The sequence below is a fragment of the Falco cherrug genome, chromosome 9 (genome assembly GCF_023634085.1).
Source record: "Falco cherrug isolate bFalChe1 chromosome 9, bFalChe1.pri, whole genome shotgun sequence".
In the NCBI taxonomy this organism is placed as follows: Eukaryota; Metazoa; Chordata; class Aves; order Falconiformes; family Falconidae; genus Falco; species Falco cherrug.
Window position 1 is genome coordinate 13288681 of NC_073705.1, and position 22330 is coordinate 13311010.

The 22330-nt window shown below is 62.8% G+C and overlaps 2 protein-coding genes across 10 annotated transcripts in view; both read right to left on the reverse strand.

Annotated features, from left to right (window-relative positions):
• Nucleotides 1-40: 40 nt before the first annotated feature.
• Nucleotides 41-16015, reverse strand: AKNA (AT-hook transcription factor). Of its 6 annotated transcripts, none has more exons than XM_055720434.1 (22): nt 15902-16015; nt 10291-10575; nt 9177-10138; nt 8548-8622; nt 7926-8070; nt 7615-7772; nt 7473-7532; nt 7258-7358; nt 6992-7154; nt 6759-6886; nt 6506-6679; nt 6103-6310; nt 5885-5991; nt 5435-5652; nt 5013-5199; nt 4474-4639; nt 4154-4253; nt 3839-3985; nt 3650-3751; nt 2863-2988; nt 2399-2555; nt 41-2107 (listed from the first exon to the last, which is right to left on the reverse strand). In XM_055720434.1, exons 2-16 carry the CDS (start codon nt 10460-10462, stop codon nt 4474-4476), a joined length of 3024 nt encoding a protein of 1007 aa, XP_055576409.1. In that variant the 5' UTR covers nt 10463-10575; nt 15902-16015; the 3' UTR covers nt 41-2107; nt 2399-2555; nt 2863-2988; nt 3650-3751; nt 3839-3985; nt 4154-4253. The 6 variants fall into 6 exon arrangements, with proteins under 6 accessions (XP_055576409.1, XP_055576404.1, XP_055576403.1 ...); XM_055720429.1 differs by lacking the exon at nt 15902-16015 and adding an exon at nt 11358-11647 and having other exon boundaries at nt 2399-2552; XM_055720428.1 differs by lacking the exon at nt 15902-16015 and adding an exon at nt 11358-11647.
• A 492-nt stretch (nt 16016-16507) lies between these two features.
• WHRN (whirlin) overlaps nt 16508-22330 on the reverse strand; it is a 54808-nt gene continuing 48985 nt past the window's right edge. The window contains exons 8-12 of one of the 4 annotated variants that reach the window (XM_055721216.1): nt 21285-21356; nt 20288-20885; nt 18823-19001; nt 18021-18143; nt 16508-17320 (exon numbers count right to left, since the gene is read on the reverse strand). In XM_055721216.1, coding sequence (XP_055577191.1) covers nt 17138-17320; nt 18021-18143; nt 18823-19001; nt 20288-20885; nt 21285-21356 — 1155 coding nt within the window. In that variant the 3' untranslated portion in view covers nt 16508-17137. The remainder of the gene's footprint in view (nt 17321-18020; nt 18144-18822; nt 19002-20287; nt 20886-21284; nt 21357-22330) is intronic. The other 3 variants (XM_055721214.1, XM_055721215.1, XM_055721217.1) reach the window with 3 other exon arrangements.

Sequence of the window (22330 nt, forward strand, 5' to 3'; positions counted from 1 at the left end):
TCACCCGAGAAATGGCTTTGAAAGGAAGATGAACCCAGAAGCCAACCAACCGCATTTATTTCGTTCAAAAATAAGGCGATTATCTTCGTATAAAATACCATCCAAACGGCTCTGCTGGTCATTACAAAATAGGAGATACAGAAAAAACAGATCATCTTTGCTCCTGGCTATTGCATTTGGGACAGTTAAATACGGCCGCACGCTCCCTGCACGCTCCCGCACACCCCGGCTGGGCTGGGGGGGGGGGTCACAGCTGCCAGCGTGGCCACAGTCTGGTCCGCCGGCTCATTTGGGACACAGGTACAAGCAAATGCAACCAGAGACAATAAATCCTCCTAAAATCTGCCCCCTCCCTGCATGTCCCCAACCCGCCCCGCTCCCCCCAAAGGGCAGTGCCGGGGCAGCCCCGTTCCCAGCCCCTCCATGTCCCCCCCCGGCTGGTTGCAGGGTCTGGGCTCAGTGGCTTTGCAAGTGCTTGGGGAGGGTCTAGACCTGAGAAACATGCTGGGGGCATGAGTGGTCCCCCCCCACCCCAAAAAAAACACGTGGGTCTTTGTACAACAACAACAACAAAAAATAATTCAAAAATAAATAAATTTGACACAGGCACTTTAGGTAGGTCCTACACATAAACGCAGCCGGGGCACTGCAGGCTGAGATGCTCGGGGTGGAGCGGGGGTTTGGCTGGACCCATCCCGGGTTCCACAGGGGTGCACCAGGGTTTGTGGGGTGCAGAGCTGGGCCCTCTCCAAGGGCTGCTCCCACCACATCCATTTCCCTAAAAAAAATAGGCATTAACTCATTACAAACCCAGCGTGGAGGTACAGGGGCTCCGCAGACCCACCTCAGGGCCGGATCCTGCCCCCGCCTCAGCCTCACGGGGTGATCTTTCCTCTGCCAGCCTAGATGCCCTGGGATTCCCAAGGAAAACCCCAAATCCTTCTTTTTTTTGTCCAGATGATACTGTGGGAGGCCACATCCAGGGGTGGCCAAAAAACCCCACAAATGCCCTAAGGATTATGCTGGAAATTAAAACCAGAACATATATATGTATCTATATATAGAGAGATAGATGTAGATACATATATATAGATACACACACACATCACAGATCATCGATCAACCCTAAAAGAGTGATTTAGCTGCTTACTCGCTACCTTGGAGAAAAAAAAACAAAACCAAAACTAAATTCACATAAAACGATGAAAAGAAGAGCTTTCCCAGGGAGGACCTGGCTGGGTTCAAGTCCAAGGGCAGAGCGGGGGGTGGAGGGGGCACTCGGGTCCAGCCCCCGGCACGGAGCCTAAAGGCTGGGAAACAGGCTGGATAGGGAACCGTGGGAATTGCTGCTCACGCAGGCACAGAGGTAAACACAGCTGCCAACGGGGACCCGACCTGTGTTGCAGTAGGACCTACACAAAGTCAGAGCGTCCCCAGAAGTGCTCAGCTCAGGGTGGCATCTGCCCTAGGGGACACAGGGCCACCCCGTTGGTCCCAGGGCACGGTGCCCTCCTGCCGGGGCTGCGCTCGCACCCCAGGGTGCTGCAGGATGGAGCAGGTCTTGGGAGACCTCTGCCCATCTCTTGTGCCTCTCCTGTGGCTTGGGTGGTCCTGAAAATGGCCAGACAGACAGACAAGGATGCAGGAGGTCTAGGGCAAGCAGGATGGGGATGGGGGCCCATGCAGGACCCTGCCGAGATGCCTCCAGTCCTGCTGCCCCCAGATGTGGCAGGGAGCATCTAATGCTGACTGGGGGACCATCCTCCTCCTCCTCCTCCTGCCCCCTGCGAGGGCAGGGGGGTTTGGCAGGTGCCAGTTGGACCCTCAGAAGAGGCAGGAGCCCCGCAGGTCCCGTGCCCGGCTCAGCTCGGCAGCCAGCACCCGGCTCATGCGGGTGGTGCTGAGCCTCACGCTCTGGGCAGCCTCCATGGCCTGGCTCAGCGACCAGTTCAGCTCCTCCAGCTCCTCCAGCCCCAGGGTCAGGCAGCGGCGGTGGGCAGCAGCGTGGGGCCGGAGGGGATGCTCTGCGCGCCCATGACCTGCGGTCTGTCGGAGGGGGACCCCAGCCACGGCTGGGGCTGAGGTAGGTACCGCTGGGGAGCAGTAGCTGGGAAGAAGAAGGACATGGGTTTGGCTTTGCTCCATGGGCTCTGCCCCCCCCCGGGCTCTGCGCCTCCACTCTGCCTTGGTTTTCATCCGTCTCCCCCTTCTCATAAATCTCCAAACCAGCACCCATCCCCCCAGACAGACACCCCCCCCCCCAAAGGAGCCAGGGGCTGTGTGACCCCACTCCCAGCCAGCTGCCACCTGTGAGCAAACCAGCGGGTCCCTGGGGTGGCCACAGCCCCTCCAGTGCTCACCGCCCGCCCCCCCCCCCACCATCACAGAGCATCCTTACAGCACAGAGGGCACGTAAGGCACGAGGGGGACGGGCGCAAGGCAGCTGACGGCAGCGGTGGCACCAGGGCAGTACCAAAGCCTGGGCTGCTCCGGCTTCTTGGCTTGGGGACCAACGTGGGGGCCTGAGGGGGACGTGCCAGTGGGGCCAGGCTCTGCTGCGGGGAAGAAGGCGGTTAGATGTCCCCAGGGGTGTTTGTTAGATGTCCCCAGGGGTGTTAGATGTCCCCAGGGGGGTGTAGCCAGTGGTGGCCACAGGTGAGCCCACCCGTGCCGCACTGGGCTGCCACTGCTGGCGGGGAACAACACCCATGCCCACGGGTGGTGGCACCACAGGCTGTCACTTCTGTCCCTGCGCAGCACGCCAGCACTGTGCCAGGGGCCAGAGGGCTGTTCCGTGTCCCCCAACCCCAGCACCCACACAGGGACAAGCCATGCCAAGCATGTGCCACCCCCATCACCCACCGTGTGTGGCTCCGTCCCTGCTGCTGGATGCAGGGGCACCCATGGGTGCCTGGCAAGTGGGGCAGCGCGTCCTCCTCGGGGTGCTGTGCTGGGGCTGCCTGGCGGCATTGCCTGCCTTGAAGCCAGCTACAGACAGAGGAGTGAGCGTGTCCTGGAATGTCCCCGCGCAGCCCAAGCATGGGCCGTTTGGGAAGAGCAGAGCAGTTTTGGGGAGCAGGTGGGAGAGGAGGTGAGGAGGCCTTTCTCTGCAAGGGCAGCTGCAAGGGGGGTGGCAAAGGGGGGACTGAAAAGGCAGAGCTCCAAAAAGAGGGGTTTGAAAAGGGGGGTTATGAAAAGGAGAAGCTGCAAAGGGGGGTCTGAAAAAGGCAGGGGGGGGGGGGGCCTGCAAAAAGGAGGGTCTGCAAAAGAGCCGGGGAGTCTGCAAAGCAGGGCTCTTCAAAATACAGGGGTCTGCAAAACAGGGGGTCTGAACAGCACTCTGCATGCAGCCAGCTCTGTTCCAGGCACCCATGGGACACAGCAGAGCCTGGCTCTGCGCCGGGTGAGCCTTTCACTAAGGGACAGGGCTGGGGACAGGCTCCCACTGACCCCGGTGACACCAGGGGCCACAGCCAGCACAAGGAGCAGGGTGGGTGCCCCACAGCAGGGGGGACCCCCAGGCCATGGGGGGTGGTCTCATATCTCCCCCCCTCCCCTCTGCAGTTAATGAACTGAAGTCATTAGCAGTTCTGTTAGTGGGCGTTAGGGAAGGCCAGAGGGGCTGGGAGCATCTCTGGGGACCACTCACCCGACAGCGTCCTGCTGCCATGGCACCGGGGGCACCCTGGGGTGCCCAGCTTTTCCTGGGGTGCCGGGGCGGTGGGCGGCATCACTGCCTGGTACCACGTTCCTGTCAAAACCCAGTGTGAGCGCAGCTGGGGACCCCAACACGGGCAGCTGCCCTCAGCCCCTGGCACCGCCTGCTGCTGGCACCCACCTGTGTACTGTCCCTGAAACGTCACCACACCCGGAGGGCTCCCAGGGCTCTTCCGTGGGGAGGGGGCAGCCTGGGGCCCAGAGGGTGAGGGGTCCGAAGCGGAGGAGAGTGAAGCGGGGTGGGATCCAGTGGGTCCGAGCCCTGGATCTGCAGGATCTGGTCTTGGGCTGAGCACTGCAGGGTCCCATGGGGACACCAGGACCTGCCCAGTCCCCGTGGTCCCACAGCCCCCCACTCCGCTTGAGGAAGCGGTGCACAGGGGGGAGCATGTCCCCACTGTCCCCTCCATCCCCACTTCGGCGGGGTCCCACTTACTGAGATCCAGCTCTGGCCTCTCCCGTGGCAGCGATGCCGACCTCCCCCTCCTCGTGGGTGCGACCCTGGGGGCTGCCCTGCCCCGCACCGGGGGGCTTAGCTCTCTGCAGAGGGGACAGAGCTGCCATCAGTGTCCTCGCAGTGTCCCCCTGACCCACCACACCATGCAGCCAGGCTGCCAACCCCCCGAGCCCAACCTCCCCCCGACTGCATCAGAAATGGGATGGGCTGGGAGTATCCCCATCCCATGGGACACCCACCGCGCTGTCCCCAGGCAAGGGTGGCTGCTGCCACCCCCCTCCCCATGTCCCTCCTGCCACCTACCCCGAGGATGCCGCGTCCTTGGGGGACGATGGTCTGTTGGCCACCGGGTGCCTCCTGGCTGGGGTGGCTTTTCCCTGGGGATGGGTGCGGGAGCGGCGCAGGCTCTCCTCCAGCCTCCGCTGGAGCTGCCACACTTCGTCCCGCAGTGCCCGGATGGCCTGGCTGCCACGGGACAGATGCCACGGTGAGGGGCGCCTGCAGCCAGCAAAGGCTCCCAACAGTGCTGGGTGCCCTGCGGGGAGCAGCCGTGTGTCCACCCTGCGCCTGCCCCCACCCCCGCCAGCCCCAGGACCCAGCAGCTCATGCTGTGGTGCTCCCCAAAACCAAGCCTGGGGCTGGTCGCAGCCCACCCACTCGTGTCATGAGTTGGGAGGACTCAGCCCCAGCTATGTCCTGGCTCTCAAGAAGGGAAAACCTGCCACTGCCCAGCGGGAGATGCTGGGGCCTTTGGGGACATTGCTTGGGGGGGTTCCCGTGTCACCCAGGGGGAGTTTGGCCCCGTTGGGGCGGGGGGGAGGGGTATACGGATACTCACTCACGCTCCAGACGAGAGCCCAGCAGATTGCAGTGAGTCGGCTCAAGGGACAGCAGGGTGGGGGACAGCTGGGGGGGTGATGGTGTTTTGGGGGCTGGCGGGGGGCTGGCTGGGCCCCTGGCTGTGGAGGGGGGGTGGCAGGCGGCGCTGGCACAACTCCTGCCTTCTGCCTCCGAGTCCGTGTGAGCTAGGAGAAGGGGGTGCACGCTGAGCCGAGCTGGGGGATGTGGGGGTGTCTCCCCGCCCCAGAAGAGACCTGTGAGAGCAGGCAGCAGACACCCCCAGGCCAGCACCCCAAGGGGGCTGGGGGAACAGCATAAACCAGAGCCTCTTCCACACTCGTGAGCCAGCCCCCCCCCAACCCCCCGCCCCCAATCTCCCTCCCTGGGGACATGTCGCTCCCCAAAATGCTGCCCACTCACCGTCAGGTCCCACCTCGCTGCCTGTGCTCTCAGCCCAGCCGTGGGGAGAGCTGCTCTGCGAGGGGGTGCTGGGGGGCAGGCGGGGCCCCTCTGTGCCCCCCTGCCCCCCTGAGGGGTAGATGCCCGTCACCGTTGTCTCAGAGGGAAGCGGGGTCACCTCTCTCTTCCGCAGAGGATGGAGGGTCATGGGGATGGAGAGTCCCAGTGAGTGGGGGGTCCTGGGGATGAATGGGTCACATGTGGGCAGCCCCCACAGCTTGTCCCCCAGTCATGGGCCACCCTGCACACCTCCCACCCCCCCAGCACCCCCTCCCTGCCCCCCACATCCTTGCTGCCTCTCCCTCCATCCCTGCTCCCCTTCAATGCCCCAAATCCCCCCAGACAGAGCCGACAGCCTGTGTCCCTGAATCCTCCCACCCCCGGGGTGAGGGCAGGGACCCTGCGCCATACCTGGTGCCAGGGGGCCGGTGCTCGGGGGTGTGCATGGGGGGTGACACCCTGCTGGCCTCCGAGCCCATGAAGCCACTGTCTGTCTCCGGTGACACAATGCGCTGCTCCTGCGGATGCATCAGGGAGAGCAGGATTGGTGCTGAGCACCCCCAGGACCCGGCGGCAGGGTCTGGGGGTGCTGGCAGATGGGGACCCACAGTTCCAGGGGATGGGCTCACCTTGCTGGGCTGGTGCTGGTTGGCAGCGCCACCCACCCTGCTGCTGCAGCGGGACAGGGGGGGCCGTGGTGCCTCGGGAAGCCCCAGGGGGGGCTTGGCTGCAGCCGGCAGCTCCTCCGCGGTGGTGGGGGACAGGTGGCCCCCTGTGCCTCCTGGCCATGAGGGCTCCCTGGGGGGCAGCAGCGTGGCTCTCCTCTCTAGGGGGTGCCTGCGGGGAGAGGATGGAGCATGAGCGATGGGGCAGAGCAAACCCCAAATGCAGGGAAACGCCCTGGCGCAGCCAGCTTTCCCGTGGAGGCTGTTAACTCTGAAGCCTATCAATGCCAGTGATGCAAACCCTGAGATCTGATGTAAAACCTCCCACTGGCCCTGCCGAGGGGACTTGTCCTCCCACAACACTTACAAAGGGGAAGTCTTGAGGTCAGCCCCCTTCTCTAGAGCCTGTGTCCTGCCGGGGATGTTGCTGGGGCCACTGTCCCCTGCTGCGGGACCATCCGCCTCCTCCTGGGACCTGCTCCCTGCCAGGCTCAGCTGCTCCAGGCTCAGCGACTCCGGCAAGGATTTGAAGTGCTTGTACCTGGTGGGGACCCACAGGCAGGAGCTGGTGATTCCGGGGAGCCGCTCCCTGCCCATCCCCACCCCGTGAGAGCACTCACTGCTCCAGCAGACCACCAAAATCCTCCTCCACTCTCCGCTGCTTGTGCCAGAGGGGCTGGGGCAACCCCCCTGTCACCACCTCACTGTCCCCCGCTGTCCCCTGGGGTCCCTCCATCAGCCTGGGCCTCTGCAGGGCACAGCAAAAGGGGGTCAGAGAAGCATGACACACACCCCCTCCGCATTTTTGCATCCCCCAGCCCCACCTGCCCCGCTGCAGCCATGCCCAGCTCACCTGGGGGCACAGGGAGCCGGTGGCCGGCGGCGCGGAAGGGGCTGGTGGGGAGCAGGGCTGAGCTGGGTGCTGCGCAGGGGGCTGCCACCTGGCCCCGGGCTCCAGCCGGTCCTTCAGCTCCTCCAGGCGCAGCCCAAGGTGGAAAATCGCCCCTTCCACCCCGCTGCAAGACAGTGACCATCAGTATCAGGGACACACGGAACCCTGCGGGGCGGCAGCACTGGGCGCTGGGGCTCTGTGGTGGGCAGCGGGGGTCAGGCACTCACCGGTCGGGATCAAACTCCGCCGAGACCCCTGGGTGCTGCTGCCGGGCTTGCAGGTACGCCCGCTCCAGCGCATCCTGCGCATCCTTCAGCTTCCTAAACCTCTGCACACGATGGCAGTGAGGTCCGAGCCTGCCAGTGGGGCCCCTGGTCCCCACCAGCCCCCCCAGCTCTGCTGCACATCCCTGGGGTGGGGTCCTGGGAAGGGGCTAACTCACCTGGAGCTGCTCCCGGGGCACGGGACCCCCCGCCTGCACCCAGCCTTCAAAGGACTCCACCTGGCCAGGAGAGAAAGGGCTGAGCCCAGCCTTGCTGCAGCCCCCCCTGCAGCCCCCCACCCCGTGTCCCCTCGGGGCTTGCCTGTGCCTGTAGCTTGAGGGTCTGTCCCGCCAACGTCTGTGTCAGCCGGGCGCCCGAGCAGCAGCAGGGCCCTGGGCAGGTGGGGCAGACCCCCCTGGGTGGAGGGGGGCAAGGAGGCTGGGGTGATCCCCCCCGGTCTGATGGTCCCGGTGCTGGAGCTGCAAGAAAACACCAGGACAAGGTGATGTTGGGGATCCCCATGCAGCACCAGTCCCCCACACTGTGAGGAATGGGGGTCTCAGCTGAACATCACCCCCAAAAACCAGAGCAGGGGGGCGATGAGGTGGACGGGAAGATGCAGTTAAACCCACCTCCAGCCGGTGAGGACGGTGGGGCCACGCTGAACGCCGCCATGCTGGCCTGCGGGATGCTGAGGGTCACCACTTGGCAGCCGGTGCCCACCGTGCCCACAGCCAGGCTGCGGCTGGGCTGTGGTGGGTCCGCGTACAGGCTCACCTGGGGGCAAGGAGAGGGGGCTCAGGCACCCACCCTGCACCCCAACCCTGGCACTGCCCCCCCAGCCGTGCCCCTTGGGCACCCTGAAGCACCACTGGGGACAACAGGCAGATGGGGGCTCAGCCCGACACCAGCCCTGCCTCCGTTTCCCCACCCACGCAGTGGTGCAGGGCAGGAGGCAGTGAGGGTGACATGGGGACACGCTTCCATCCTGCTGTCCTGCCATTTCAGTGACACGCCACGCAGCTGCATCCCTGGCAGAGGGGAGCCCCCCGGGAGTGGGGGCACAGCAGCCCCCAGTTTTGCCGTGGGCTCTGTGGTGGCCTCAACCCCCTCCCTGGGCTGTGCTTGCTGAACCACAGGTCCTGGGAGGAGGAAGAGCTCGGGGCCCAGGGGAGCAAGCACCCCAAATAACCCTGGGGAGGGGGGAGCAGAGCAGGAAGACGCCCCTGCAGCCACACCAGCCCTGGCACCCACCCTGGCACCCAGGCGCAGCTGGTCGATGGTGTTCTCGGCCTCGGCATACTTGGTCAGCAGCTTGTGGTAGTCATCCTGCGGGGAGGGCAGACAGTGGGGTGACAGCACCCGGCATGGGGCTGGGGGCTTGGAGGATGCCCCAGGGGTGGGTGTCAAAGGGGGATGTGGCACGGAGGGAGGCATCCCTGTGTGGGGATGATGGGGCTGGGAGGCTCCCTTGGGTGTGGGACACCCTGGGGTGCTGAAACCCACCCCCCCAAAGCACCCGGCTGCTGTTTCTCTGCATGGGGGAGAGCCTCCCTCTGCTCCCGGGGGATGGGAGGGCATCCCCGGGGACAAGCATCCTGGGGGTGACAAACATCGGTGGGGTGTACAAGCATCTGGGGGGGACATGAGCATCCCTGCCTCCAGCCCCGAGCGCTGCCCACATCCCTGCCTGGTCCTTCCCTCCCTGCCAGCCCCCTTGCAGGACCGGGAAAAGGTGACCAGCCCCAAACCCCGCATCAGTGACACAGGGCTGGCTCACAGGGCTGGTGCCATCTCCGTTTCACCTGCACCGTCTTGTCCCCCCACCCTGGAGACCCTCCCAGTAAGTCCTCGCTGGCTGAACTGGGGGAGCTGGGAGTTACCTGGAGCTGCTGTACCAGCTCGGTGGCTTGCCTGGGGGACCTGAACTCCTGTGGCAGCACAGCGGTGGTGGGGGGCTGCGGGGGGACCCCCTCCCCACTGCTCAGCAGCACCTCCCGGACGATTTCGGCTGGGGACTTGAAGCTGACGGGGCCGGTGGTGCTGGCACGGGCAGGCAGGGCTCGGCCCCGCGGTGGCTGGTAGCTCTGGTCAAACTTCACCCGTGCCTCCACCTTGGAGAGGTCAGGCAGGGGGTGGTTGAGCCGCCCTCGGCCGTACGGGGTGCCATGGGCGCCATGGGTGCCTGTCCCCAAGGGACCCCTCGTGTCCTTCCTGCCCGTGTGCCGCTGCCGGGGGCTGAGGGACCATGATGGGCGGCCAGGCTTGGGGGGCTGCACCGTGGGTGCTGCTTTCTTGGGCACCTGGAACCTGTCACGCAGTTGGGGTGCAGAGGAGGTCCCAGCACCCCAGGGCTCCCTGGTGGGTTCCAAGCCAGTGGTGGCCGGGGCTGGAAGCTCTGACCCAGCTGGCTGGGGCTTGGGGACAGGCTCGATGCTAGTGGCATCGTGGGGGTCATCAGTGGAGAGGTGCAGCAGGAGGCTCCGGCTCGGGGTCCAGCCCTGCCCGTGTGCCCCACCGGTGCCCCCAGCTGCACCCCAGCCCTGGTGCCGGTGGGACGAGGTGGCGGGGCCAGGGCTGGCATCTGAGGTGTCACCACCATCCGTGCTGCAGCGCTGGGGCTGGCAGAGAGCTCGGCTGTCCCGCAACGCCTGGGGGCTGCTGCTGGACCCCGAGCCCCACTGGCCCTCGTAGGAGAGCTGGGGGTAGGGCTCCCCATCACTCTCTGTCCCCCAGGGCCCCTTGTCCCCCCTGAAGCTGCCCTGCTCCTCCTCCACCAGGTCCGGCTGCGGGTGCCAGCGACCCTCCTCCACTGGGGACCCTTCCTCCAGCTCCTCGCCATCGCCTGCAAAACACCAGCGCCGCGGGGCTGCTGCCAGCCAGCCGGTGCCCCCCAGCCCCCTCCCAGCCCTCTCCCAGCCCCCCGTGGCTCCAGCAGCTCCTGGGACCCCCGGACATCCCCACGAGGGTCTGGGCAGCAGGGAGGGGACAACTCACCCCACTGTGGGCTCCCAGCATCCTCCCCCAGGCCGATGATCCCATCCTCGTCCATTCGCCTTTCAAAGTTGTCGTTGTCTTCTTCCTCCTCCTCCTCCTCCTCCTCCTCCTCTCCCTCCCAGCGCGTCAGCTCTGTTTGTGTCCAGCGCAGCCATGGTGCCGGGCTGGCCATGGCCCGCAGGCACAGCGTCCCTGTCACTTGTGCCGCTTCATGGCCCTGCAGCGGCAGCGGCAGGCTGGGGACCTCCTTGCCACAAATGTAGGTCACTTCATCGCCGCTGTGCCCTGGTGGGGGCCGAGGCAGAGGGAGGGATGCTCAGCAGGACACAGTGGGCTTTGTTTGAGGTGTGTGTTGTCCCCCCCACTTCTGGGGCTCCCTCTGTCCCTCAGACCCTGGGGACAACCCACCATGATGGGGGGTGACACCCTTGGGCCAGCCACCCCCCCTGCATCCCACCATGGGCCATGATGGTCCCCAGGGGTCCCAGTGGGGAAGGAGCCCCCCAGGGCACCCCAAAGGCTTTTTCTCACCCTGGAGGTGAGCACTGGGGGACACCCAGACCATGTTGGCACCCTCTGGATGTCACCCCAGCTGGGCAGCCACAGCCTGGGGACCATCAGCAGTGCCACCATGGCACAGAACAGTGCCGGGGGAGGCAGGAGCACCCCAAGGCCCCTCCAGCTCTGGGGGCTGAGAGCAAGAGGGACCAGAGCAGAGGCCTGGCACACTCCCTCCACTGATGGCCTGAACACAGAGGCTCGCCCCGCTCCTCAGCATGCCGGGGTTCCCAGGGCCACAGCCGCAGCTCGAGACACCGGATGCTGAAAACCCAGCTGCAGGGCGGGTAGCAAGAAAGGCCACGAGGTTTTCCCGGCAACATCCCCTCGGCCAGATCTGAGCCCCCCGCAACTCCGTTTTGTCCATGGGGTGCTGGAAGCGGCAGCTGCCTGTGTGGCGGTGGCTGGTACCAAGCATGGTATTGGCATCACCTGCAGCCACCCCAACAGCATCCCCACGCAAGGCTGGAGCATGGAGGAGCCACCGGCCCCACACAGGGTACACTCACCCTGTACCGACATCCCTGGAACGTCCCCATCACCGTGACGCTGTTGGGGGTCCCCAAAGCAGCATTGCCTCCGAGCACCCCAAAACCTTCCTGTGCCTGAGCGGCTTTTGCAGAAGTAGGAAATGATGCTCGATGCTCGGGTGCTTCCTGCAAGTTTGCAGGCGGCCGCAAATTTTTTAACCCCATCAGGCCCTGCGCGGCGGGGGATGAACCCTCCTTCCGCACTGCTCATCATCAAAACCCTTATTTTTTAACCCAATTTGGAGCACGACACTGAAGCAAAATGGGGGAGGAACCCTGGGACTGTTAGCAGCTGCAGCCTCCAAAAGACATGAGGGTCTTCCAGGAGGACAAGCAGCTCCCAAATTCAGCCATACTGTCCCAAAATCCAGCTAGACGGATCCCCCATCCTTGGAAATACAGGGTATGAGCTTTGCCTGTATCTCAGATTTCCAAGTAGGGGGTCCGCCTGGCCTCCGCCCTGGGATGCTGCTCACAGCCCCAGGGATGCTGGCGGCCATAATCAGGCGCTGAAGCGCATCCTGGCACATTTACAGGGAGACAATTAATCCAGCTCGTTACTGTGTAATTAGTGGCACGCGAAGGAGAGCTTGCACGAGCTCCTGGCTGCTAACGAAACCACAGCATGGTTCCTGGGGTGGCTGCATTTAGCCCGGAGGATGCTGTAGTGATTTTGGGGTGCTGCAGGCTTGGGGATGACAATGACAAGCAGCAAACCTATGGCACCCACATGCTCCGGGAGAAGTCCTCTAACCCACTCTGAAGTCTCCGAACTGCAACTTCCCTCACTTAAATCCTACTGTTAGTGGAGGTTTTGGGGTTATTTTCTGGTGTCACTGGGCATCAAGGTCCTCAGGCACCATCCTTGCACCAGCAGCACTCACTCTCCCAGCCCTGCCGCAGCCCTGGGGTTTTCTGGGCAGGAAGAGAACCCTGAAGCATCCCTTGGGGTCTTGCAGACCTGCTGGGGTGTTCGCACAAAGCTTTTCCCCATACGCCAGCTGGGACACTCCATTCTCCATACCCAGAGATGCTCCACAGCTTCTCCTGCCTCCACGGAGGATGGGGCTGCCCATGGGATGCTTCAGGCTCTGCAGCTGCTCAGTGCAGCTATAGAGTGATTATGGCTTTAACCCCTCTCTGAGCTGGGATGTTCCCAGCCCCGAGCCCCTGCCTGCACCCTGGCCTGGAGAAGCGGCATATCAAAGTGCCCCCTGATCCATCTCAAGCCCCACAGCATCCCCGAGAGATGAGATGCCCAAAACACCAGCCCCAGGGAGGGTCCCTGCGGGTGGGCAGTGGGTGAAAGGAGCCTGTGGGTCCTGTTGTCTCAGGGCAAAGAGGGTTAAAACGTTTCCAACCCAGTTTTGGCAGGCTGGCGCCTAGATCATGCCTAACCCATATGCCATCAGCTGTCACCCCATTTCTGAGCAGCAGCCCCCTCCGGGCTGTGCTGCCCACAGCAGCCGCAGTCTGCAGGATCTGCTTGCAAATCCAGCCACATTTATCGCTTTCCCAGAAAGTCCCTCCACTGATGGTCATGGTGGTAAGGGACAAAAATCTCTGATTTTTTCCCCTTGAAGTGAGTTGCTGGCTGTTATGGTAGCACAGAAAAGCTTGAAAAGTGATGTGGCCACATTCTCAGGAACCACAAAGCAAATGCAAACAATCCCAAGTGTGTGTGTATGTATAAATATATATATATTCTGAAACTCGCTCTTCAAAAGCTGAGATTTTGCAATGGGGTAACTGGAGAAAGAGCTAAAAGGAAATTTAAAACTCTCAGCTAGAAAATGTCTTGCACCCCTGAACTCTGCTCTGCCTGCAACCCTGGGTCCCTCTCCTGCCCTCTGCCCCTCAGCCCGGGCTGTCCTGAATCATGCCTCCGCGGTGGAGGTGCTGGGGAGAGGGAAGGGATGCTCAAGGGCAGTGATGAGTGCTGCCAGGCCTCTGCCCAGCCAGCAGGCAGGAGGGGCTGCCACTGCTGCCCCTGCCCTTGGCTCCTCTAATCTTTGATCCTCTCCACAGACTGCTTCACTCTCTGTCACAGCGATCCTGTCCTGCTCCCTGCCCCACAGACCCCCGTGGGACAGATGGAGGTGTGAGGCTGAGACCGCCCAACTCATTGCATGTGTGAGGCAGAGGGACAGCAGCACAGTCAGGGCCAACACGAAGCAGTGTGCAGCCCCATCGCCGCTCCTGGGTTTATCAGTGGTGACAGCGGAGAAGACCGCCACATCCCCCGCTCCAGGGCTCACTGGGTGACATGGAGGGGGGGGAAAAGGCTGCTGTCACTCTGCCTTCTCTGCCTTGTCAACCCTAGGCAGAGCAGGTAGGGTGGGGTGGGGGGCCTCTAACCCCCCACCCCCATCCCCAAGGCGCAAAGGCAATATCACCCGAATGAAAGGGAACAACCCTCCCTGTGCCCCAAAATAAAATATACATCCCTTGCCTGGGAGGGGGGTTACATCCTCCCCGCCACCTTGGCTGGGCACAGACATGGATATTTTGTTTTCCTAAACCACCGGCTTCAAACCAAACCCACCTCCAGAGAGCTCCCAGAAGTGCCCGGCACCCACATTCCCACAGGGATCGACACCCCAGCACCCCAAGAGGGCAAGTGGGCAGCCCCAATGGCCCTGCCCGCAGCGGGGACCTCTGGCCGCAGGGGGTTGGCTAAAAAGCTCTGCAGCCCAGGGCTGCCCACGCACGCACTGCCCACAGACAGACAATATTCTGCTCGAATGTCTGAAAAGACAGAGAGGTTAAAGCAAGGGAGGGCTGATGTCTGGCCCCAGCGACCTGCAGGGGAGGGCTCAGGAGGGCTGGTTTTTGGGACCGGGGGTTTCTGGCCCCACGCTCCCCTTCCCCTTCGGCTGTCTGAGCAAAGCATCTCTTCTGGGGGGGGTTTGAAGGAGGCCAGAACGGCCTCGGGCTGAAACTTGGCAATGGGTGTCCGCACTCCTGGAGGGAGGAATTCGTCGTTTATAAACCCTTTTTTTGAGCTCACAGAGTCCTGTTTTATGAGCATGAAAGAGGGCAGAAAAGCGGAAACGCTGCTTTCTTAGTTCGCACTCTTTCCCATTAAAACAAAGGAGAAACCATCATAGTGAGGAAGAGCCTGACCAACCCTCCTCATCCTCTGAAAGCACACACGCCTGTTACTATGCCGTCACTCTGAAACCCATGTGTCCCCCAGTTCCTCAGCCTGGAGGGGCCATGTTCCCCCAGCTCCCCTGCACCGGCACATCCCCATGGAGAGCTACAAAAATGCAGAAGCGGCATCTCTCCATCACTTGCACCACAGTGAGGCCCCGCAGCGGGACAGGGAGCAGCTCCTGCAGCTGCTTCCCAACCTCCTCCTCAGAACACGAACCCTCCTGCGCCTGCCCCGGGGCTCTGCCACCCCTGGGGACGGCATCATCCCCAGGGCCTGCCCTGGAAAGCTGTGGGTGTCCACCGTGGGGCTGAACCCCAAGGTGCCTGTGGGAGCCAGGGTGCCGATGGCTGTAATGCCCCTGCAGGGTGGCCTTAATCCCCATCTAGAGAGAGCTGCGGCCGTGCCAGGGCCAGTGGCACCGAGATCCCTTATTAGCATAGGGCAGGGGGAGGCAGCAGGCGGCACAGGAGGGCAGCCGGAGCAGCCGGGAGCGAGCCATGAGGTTAAACCAGCAACGGGCTGGGTGCGGGTAAATGGTGTGTCGACTGCCATGCTCTCCGGCGAGTCCCTAGAACATCCCGGCCGGCACGTTCGGAAAGGGTGCTGCAGGATGAGGGAAACCCCGTGACACCCCGCCGGCGCTGAGGAACACAGCTGCCCTTTAAATGCAACAAGGAACCGGGGCCGAGGGCAGCCCTCGCACTTCCTCAGCGGGGCCGCAGGCAGTGCCACGGCCTCCATCCCGCAGCCGCCCCGCAGCCCCGCTTGGCCTCCTGCTGCCCACTGTGGTTCCTGAAATCCGACGGCAGCATCGCCCGTGCCGGGCCCTGGTGGGATTCGGCCCCGGCTGCGCAGGCAGCGCTGGAATCAGAAAAGTTACGACAAGTTTGCCCAGGGCCACGAAGGCTCTGATGGCGTGGGGCGGCGTGGGGCAACACGTGTTGTCAAGAAGCATCGCAGCGCACATCCTGCATCCTCTCGGCGCATCCCCTCGGCCACAGGGACCCCCCTGGGGTGGGGGGTCCCCCCCCTCCACCCAGCGGGCTCCCAGCTGTAAGCCAGCCCTGCCAGCGCCAGGCTCAGCACAGCCGGGGGTGCTGGATGCGGCCCCCCGGGATGGGGCCGGCCCCGCGGGTTGTGCATCCAGCTGTGCCCCCTGCGGTACCCCCGCGGCCCCCTCCTCCCCTCCAGCTGCAGAAGGCGGCTCGCAGGGAGCAGCCCCGCCGCGCTGCCCCCCGCCCTAAGCCACCCCCGCCCCCCCGGCACAGCTGGGGGGCACATCTGGCCCGCGGGCACCGCTGGAGGGGCACCCCCCGCCCCGCGCACGCAACGGCTGCCCCGCCACCGCCCCGCGGCTGCCCACCTGCAGGGGGGGCCCGGGCGGCCCCTCCTCGCCCGGCGCTGGGCGGCCCCGCACGGCGGCCCCGCTGCCGGCCCCGCTGCCGGCCCCGCTCCCGCTCCTGCTCCCGGCCCGGCCCGGCCCGGCCCCGCCGGACAATAGCGCGGCCCGCGGCGGCGGGGGGCGGGGCCTGCGCCCCCATTAGCATCCCCCCCGCTTCCCGCCAATCCGTGCGCGCCGCCCCGCGGGAAACGGGAAGTCGTTAGCATAAAGCTCGTCCCTCCCCGGTATTTGCATAGCCCGCGGCCGCCCGCCAATCAGAGCCGCGGCGACTGGTTTACATTGGCATAATTTATGCAGCGCGGGCACCCCCTGGTGGGGCGCAGCGGGGCCGGGGGCTGCCCCGTCCGCGGCCCTGGGCATGGGCATGGGGATGGGCATGGCCCTGGCCCTGGTCCTGGTCCTGGCGGGCATGGGGACTGGGATGGGATGGGGATGGCCCTGGCAGGGATGGGGACAGCCCTGGTGGGGATGGGGACTGGGATGGAATGGAGCATTGCCTCCCTGGAGACGGGACAGGTTTGCCCAGCCATGATGCCCATCACCACCGCGCTCCCACCTGCCCTGCTGGGGTGCCCCAAAGGCGTCCCTGCCCCTCACCCACACGCAGGCTTTTTCTAACCTGATAGATTTATTGAAAAATTAAAAGCACAAGCTCTGTATATATAAATACGACGACATTGCCAGCAATTTACAAGGCCTCCGGTTGCTCTCTTTGCATCCCCACCCGTGGCCTGCACCTCCTGCCTGAGCACAGGGGGGCGAGCACCCGAGGGAGCAGCGACCACCCGAAACACCCTCCAGCCTGAGCCACGGGCCCACCTTGCTCTGTGTGTGGCACTCAAATGACAGCGGGGACACCCAGACCTTTGCCATCCTCCTGCCCCGCTCCCCAGCCTGGCCAAGGGGGAGAGGGTGTTCCCAAAGGGGCAGCCCCCACCCTGGAGAGGTCAGGGATGGAGACTTTAAGGGATGTGCACTGAGTTCTGCCCGTTCTCAGCCCGCCCTACCCAGCCAGTGAGAGCCTGCAGTGGGTGAGGGGACATTTGGGGACAAGCTGGGGGTATCTGCGTGTGCGGGGTGGTGCAGCGGGTGAGGGCTCTGCGTGGTGGGATGCTGCTTTCACACCGCGGCGCTGCCTTCCATCCCCCTCCGGGTGCTCTCCAGCCCAAGCCACGCTCCCCAAACCCAGGCAGGTTCCTAAAGGGCGACGTTGAATTCTGTGACCAAGAAATCAATGTAGTCCTTTTCCTTCAGCTTAAAGGCTTCAGCGATGATACGGGCGGCTTCCCGATGCTCTTTGCCCCGTAGCCCCGTGCCGTTCACCTCCAAAATGACGTGGCCCACCTTCAGCTTCCCGCAGTTGTGCGCCGAGCCCCCACGCTGCAGGAGAGAGGTGGTCAGCTCATGCCCAACCCAGGGTGAAACACAGGTTTGGGGAAAATGCAAAATACTTCATTTCCATCATGTTCACCCTGACCTGGTGAACATGATGGATGCGAAACATTTCACATTTTGGAAAGAGGGGAAGAATTTGGCTTCTCCTCTGCTTGCAGTGCCAGCTGGGAGGGCCAAGAATAACCAAGGCGCAGTTGGCTCTGCTTTTCTTTTGCTGTAAATAACTTGAATTTTGCTCCGAGTAAACAGCAGAGAAAACAGTGCAGGGAGACACTCCCGAGGGCTCGGTTCTCCAGCCATCATCCACCATTCCCCCTCCCCAACCCTCCGTCTGAGCAGAAAATGGGAGTTGCCAGACATCTGGAGACACCAGCCAAGCTTTCGGGGCTGCCCAGAGCCCTCTGAAATGTCTGCAGCAAATCCCAGGACACGCTTTATGGTACGGGTTCATCCACGGGACACGACTGCGATCCTCAGCAACCCCCCCCCTGCAGCAGAATGACGCCTCTGATGTCTGGGGAGATGCAGGGCTATAGGAGGGGGAAAGCACACCTCCAGAACGCCCCCCACCAGGGGCAGGGCTGTCGCTGCGCTCTGGCCGTGGCTGAAGGGCTTTCCTGAGCCTGCCCAGGGAGGAAAGGGGTGGGATGTGCATCCAGCTCTTCCCACTCTCTGCCTGCCCTACCTGGATGGTGACGATGCGGGGCAGCGGCTGCCGCGTGTTCGCTCCACCCTCAATGGCGATCCCCAAGGTCGGTGCGCTCTTGGACACCCGGATCAGACACGACGTGGGCTCCAGGAGCCCCGGCTGTGGGGACAGATGGCAGCGCTGCCGATGGATGCTGGGCACCGTCTGCCTGTGGTGCTGCCTCAGCTGGGGCCCCAGGGCAGCAGCCCACCCACAGCAGCGGGACAGACACGCTGCCTGCAGTTGCTCTCCGACTCCTGACATCCAAGATCCCGACCACGTGTGGGTGTGGACGGGCTTGGGGAAGAGCAGAGCAGCCCTCTGCCTGCCTGCCTACACCCCTCAACCTGGCCACCATCAGAAACCCCCCAGTTTACTTCTGATACCCGGTGCCACCTTCCTTTCTGGGCAACAGCTGACATCACTGATGGGACGGTGAAGCCCCATAGATGTCTCCTCAAAGCCAGGAACTCTGCCACGTCCCAAGCTGCTGTTTGCTGGAGCCGGGAGGGATGGGGTTTACCCTGGATGGAGTGGATCAGCCATCCACTGTCCCGCTCAGCCGCTCCTGGCTCCCTTCTCCACAGCTCAGCCCACCACCCAGCTGACTCAGCTCATCAAACAAGACGCTAAATAACCCATCAAAGCATGAAAAAAGGGGTGCTGCCTGCAGGCAGTGGGAGCAGAACCGGCAGGCAGCCAGTCGAGCCAGCGGGGAGCAGCACTGCCCCTGGGCAGCCCTGGGTGCCCACCTCCCCGCAAGGGCAGCACCCTGCGGCCCCCGGGCACCCAGCCTCACCGGCTTGGAGGCCCCTTCTGCCGCCCCCTCGCTCCTCGTGGCCTCCTTGAGGCTTCGGCTTTTCCCAGGGACCGGCTGCCAGCTCTTGTCCTTGCCGCTCATCTCGACCTCCCCGATGTCCACCCCGCTGTCCTCGCTGAGGGTCTGCCCGCTGTCCGACAGCTGGGAGAGCGTGGAGGCTGGGGAGAGACGAGGGCTGTTAGAGGCCGGGCAGCGCGGCTCTGCGACCAGTCGAGCACCCACAGGACCACATACCAGAGGGAGGACATGTCACCCTCTCCCAGGGCTGGGCAGGCTTCCTGGGATGTGGAGCTGGACTTCAGAGCGAGGTTCCCAAGAGGACGCCTCCCCAAGAGCAGAGCTGTGCGCAGGGAGCATCAAGTCGTTTCAAACCCAAGCCTGGGATCCCACCTACATCCCAAACTGGGATGGAGGGACCTGCTGGAGGCCAGTTTGAGCCAGTCCATGCTCAGCACAGGGTTTGGGAGGAGATGGGGACAGACATCCCTTGGGGGATGAAGGCTCTGAGTGCAGATGGAGGTTCTGCCTCTGGGAACAAGCATCAGGAACAACGGTACAATGGGGAGGGCTGGGGGCCTGGAAGATCGGCTCTGGGACTTGGAGGAGTCGGGGCCACACTGCTGACACCGCTTGGGCAGGATCCGGCCAGCATCCAGACCCCCTCATCCATCGCCTTGCCAGGGATGAAGCAGCTGCAGGGGGGTCACAATGCCACGGGAGGGCGACAATGCCACTCGCATCAGGTCCCACGGAGCCCCAGCACCAGCGTAGGCACCATCAAGACCTTTTTTTTTTTTTCCCCCTCCAAAATCTGGGGTTAATGGGAAAATCTCAGAAGCGCTTCTTTTTTTTTTTTCTTTTAAAACCCCACTGGAAGCACATTTTATTACCTAACACAGCCAAGCCCACACAAGAGAGAAGTTGCCATCAGCTGCCTGACAGAGCTCGGTCTTTCAGCAAAGGTCAGCCTGAATTGCGGGGGAAGCCCAGGGAGGCTTTGGGGAGCTGCTGCCCCTGCCCTGCCCTCACAGGTTTCCCAGGGCTGCCAAAATCCAGGGCTGCAGCTTTGTCTCCGAGATTAACCGCTGCTGCTGCTGCTAGCGCTGCGCGGGGCTTTATGTGGTTCCTGGCTTTTTTTTTTTTTTTTTTTGCCACGATGCCATCAAGCCATTTTCTGAATTGAAAACTCATCAATGAAAAAACAGCAAACTACCCCCCAGCTACCCAACAGCAGCACACCGCTGCGCCCAGCTGGGCTCTGGGGCTTTCACCCCACCCTGCTGACCTGGAGTCTGAACCGAAACGGCGATGTTTTCCCCTGTGACTTGCTCAGGACCTGACGCAGGTCTTGCTCTTCCAACCCCCTCGCCCAGCTCCTGCCCTTGAGATCCAAATCTTCTCCTGTTTCTGTTTCCCTCTCCGCCCCCCGTGGCTGATAACCCACCTCTGGCCTGGGGCAGGGGTCTCACTTCATTGACGTCAGGCTCGCTGTTGGGTTGGTGCACCTCCACCATGATGAAGTGCTGGTTGGCCACAGCCTGCGGGCTGCCCTTGTCCGGTGGAGGGGGTGCCGGGTGGGGGGGAGGAGGAGGAGGGGATGGGGAAGGGGGGTTCTGAAGCCCCCGGACTGCAGGGCTCTCTGGGGGTGGGCTCTTCAACCTCGTTGGGGACTGGACCCTGGGGAAGGGACCGATGGGGTGCTGGCTGACCAAGGAGAGCTGGGCATCCATTTGCCTCCTGGAGCTGTGCAGGGCCGGGGAAATGGTGGCATAGATAGCGCTGGGGGCTGACTCCTCGGTGGATGCTGTAGCGGTGGAGGTCACGCTGACTGTGTCCTTCTCAGGGTGGCTGGGGGGGGGCGTGGGGTTTCGGGGGGCCACAAAGAAAAGGCCTGACTGAGAGGACTCGGAGGAAGGGCGCTTGGGCTTGTCTTTCCCTGGGTTCCTGTGCTGGGCAGTGGAGGGGTCCAGCATCTGAGGGGCTGAAGGAGGAGGCGGAGGCTTGAAGTTGGGTGGTTCCTCTGGGAAGGAGGAGAGATCATCCTGCCGAACCAAGAGCAGAAGTTTTTAGGACACCATGCCCAGCCACAAGAACTTCCCCAGGCTCACAGTCACCTGCACCTGCCTTCTCACGGTGACCATGGCAAAACGAGCTCATTTTCACGGAAACACCTTTCTCATCTTACTGATAATAAGACTCACAAATGGGAATGATTAGAAGACAAACCACCCAACTTTTGCTTTCGTTCACACAGATGCTACTCTTATTCAGACAGCCAGAATCCTCTTCCTAACTAGTTTGATTAACTTGCTTCAGTGACTACAGTGACATCCATTGGATGTTGATGTAGCAAAGAGCTACAGAAGCCGAGGCAGAACCCAGTGTCATCAGTTTTCCTCCAGCTCCCACCCGAGGTGCAGCAGCACAGTGCAGTGCCTTACCAGGGAGATGTCCGGCAGGGTGTTGATGCTACTTTGGTGGTCGTCTCCACCTGCCTCCAATTCTGAGGTGTTCTGGTAGGGCAAAGAAAGAAGAGAAAACCCCGTCACACCAGCAAGGAGCAACCACCACAGGGCCAGCATGACAGGGAACATGCAGAGGGATGCAGGTTATCACCCAAAACCCCCACACAAGGCCAGTCTTTCACTCAAAGGTTTTTGTTTCCTTGGAGGTTCCCTGGAGACTCACACAACATAGGAACAAAGCAACTTTGTTGGAGATACAGACTCTCCCAAACTAAGAAGGCTGCCCAAGGCATGCTATGAACCTGACTTACTGGGGGAACCTCCTCCGCAGTGGAGTGTGCTCCTCTTAACCCAAATCTCAGCTGCTCTGCTCCTTTTGATTTGGAAGGAGGGGGGGAACCAGCTCTGAGGGCTGCAGGTTCAATACCTGGATCTTTCCCGGGAAAAGGGCAATAGAAAAGTTTAAAACTTCCCTCCCTTGCAAGCCAGAGCAGTCTTGTGCAAACACCAGCTGCTGCCACTGCTTTCCCTTTATGAGTCAAAATTCCATTAGAAAACACAGCTCTGAAGACGCCAGAAGCTCCAGAAATCAAGAAGGGCTATGGGGGTCTGTCAGCCTGTCTGTGCAGGGGCAGCTGTCAGTCAGGATGGACCCAAGGAGAGGACGTGGATAGTCAAGCAAAGCAGACGGGCCCCCTGGCTAAGCAACAGCAGAGCTGGGGGTGTGCAGCGGAGGCTGGGTGCGCAGCCTGGCCCTGGAGGGGGCTGAGCCCAGCTGGTCCTGAGGCCAGAGGCATGGGTCTGCTGCTGGCTCTGCCCCGGGCAGGTACTACTCTGGGGGATGCTCTGTTGGCAGTGCACATCCCCAGCTCCACCTGGCTCCCCTGCAAGGCCCAGTAAGAGCAAACCCAGGCTCAGCACCCCCCTGCCACAGTGACTCCTGATCTGGAGAGGTGCTGCTGCTGCTCAGAAAGGGTGTACTTAATTTCTGTCACGTTCATAGGGATGTTTGTTAGTTTGTG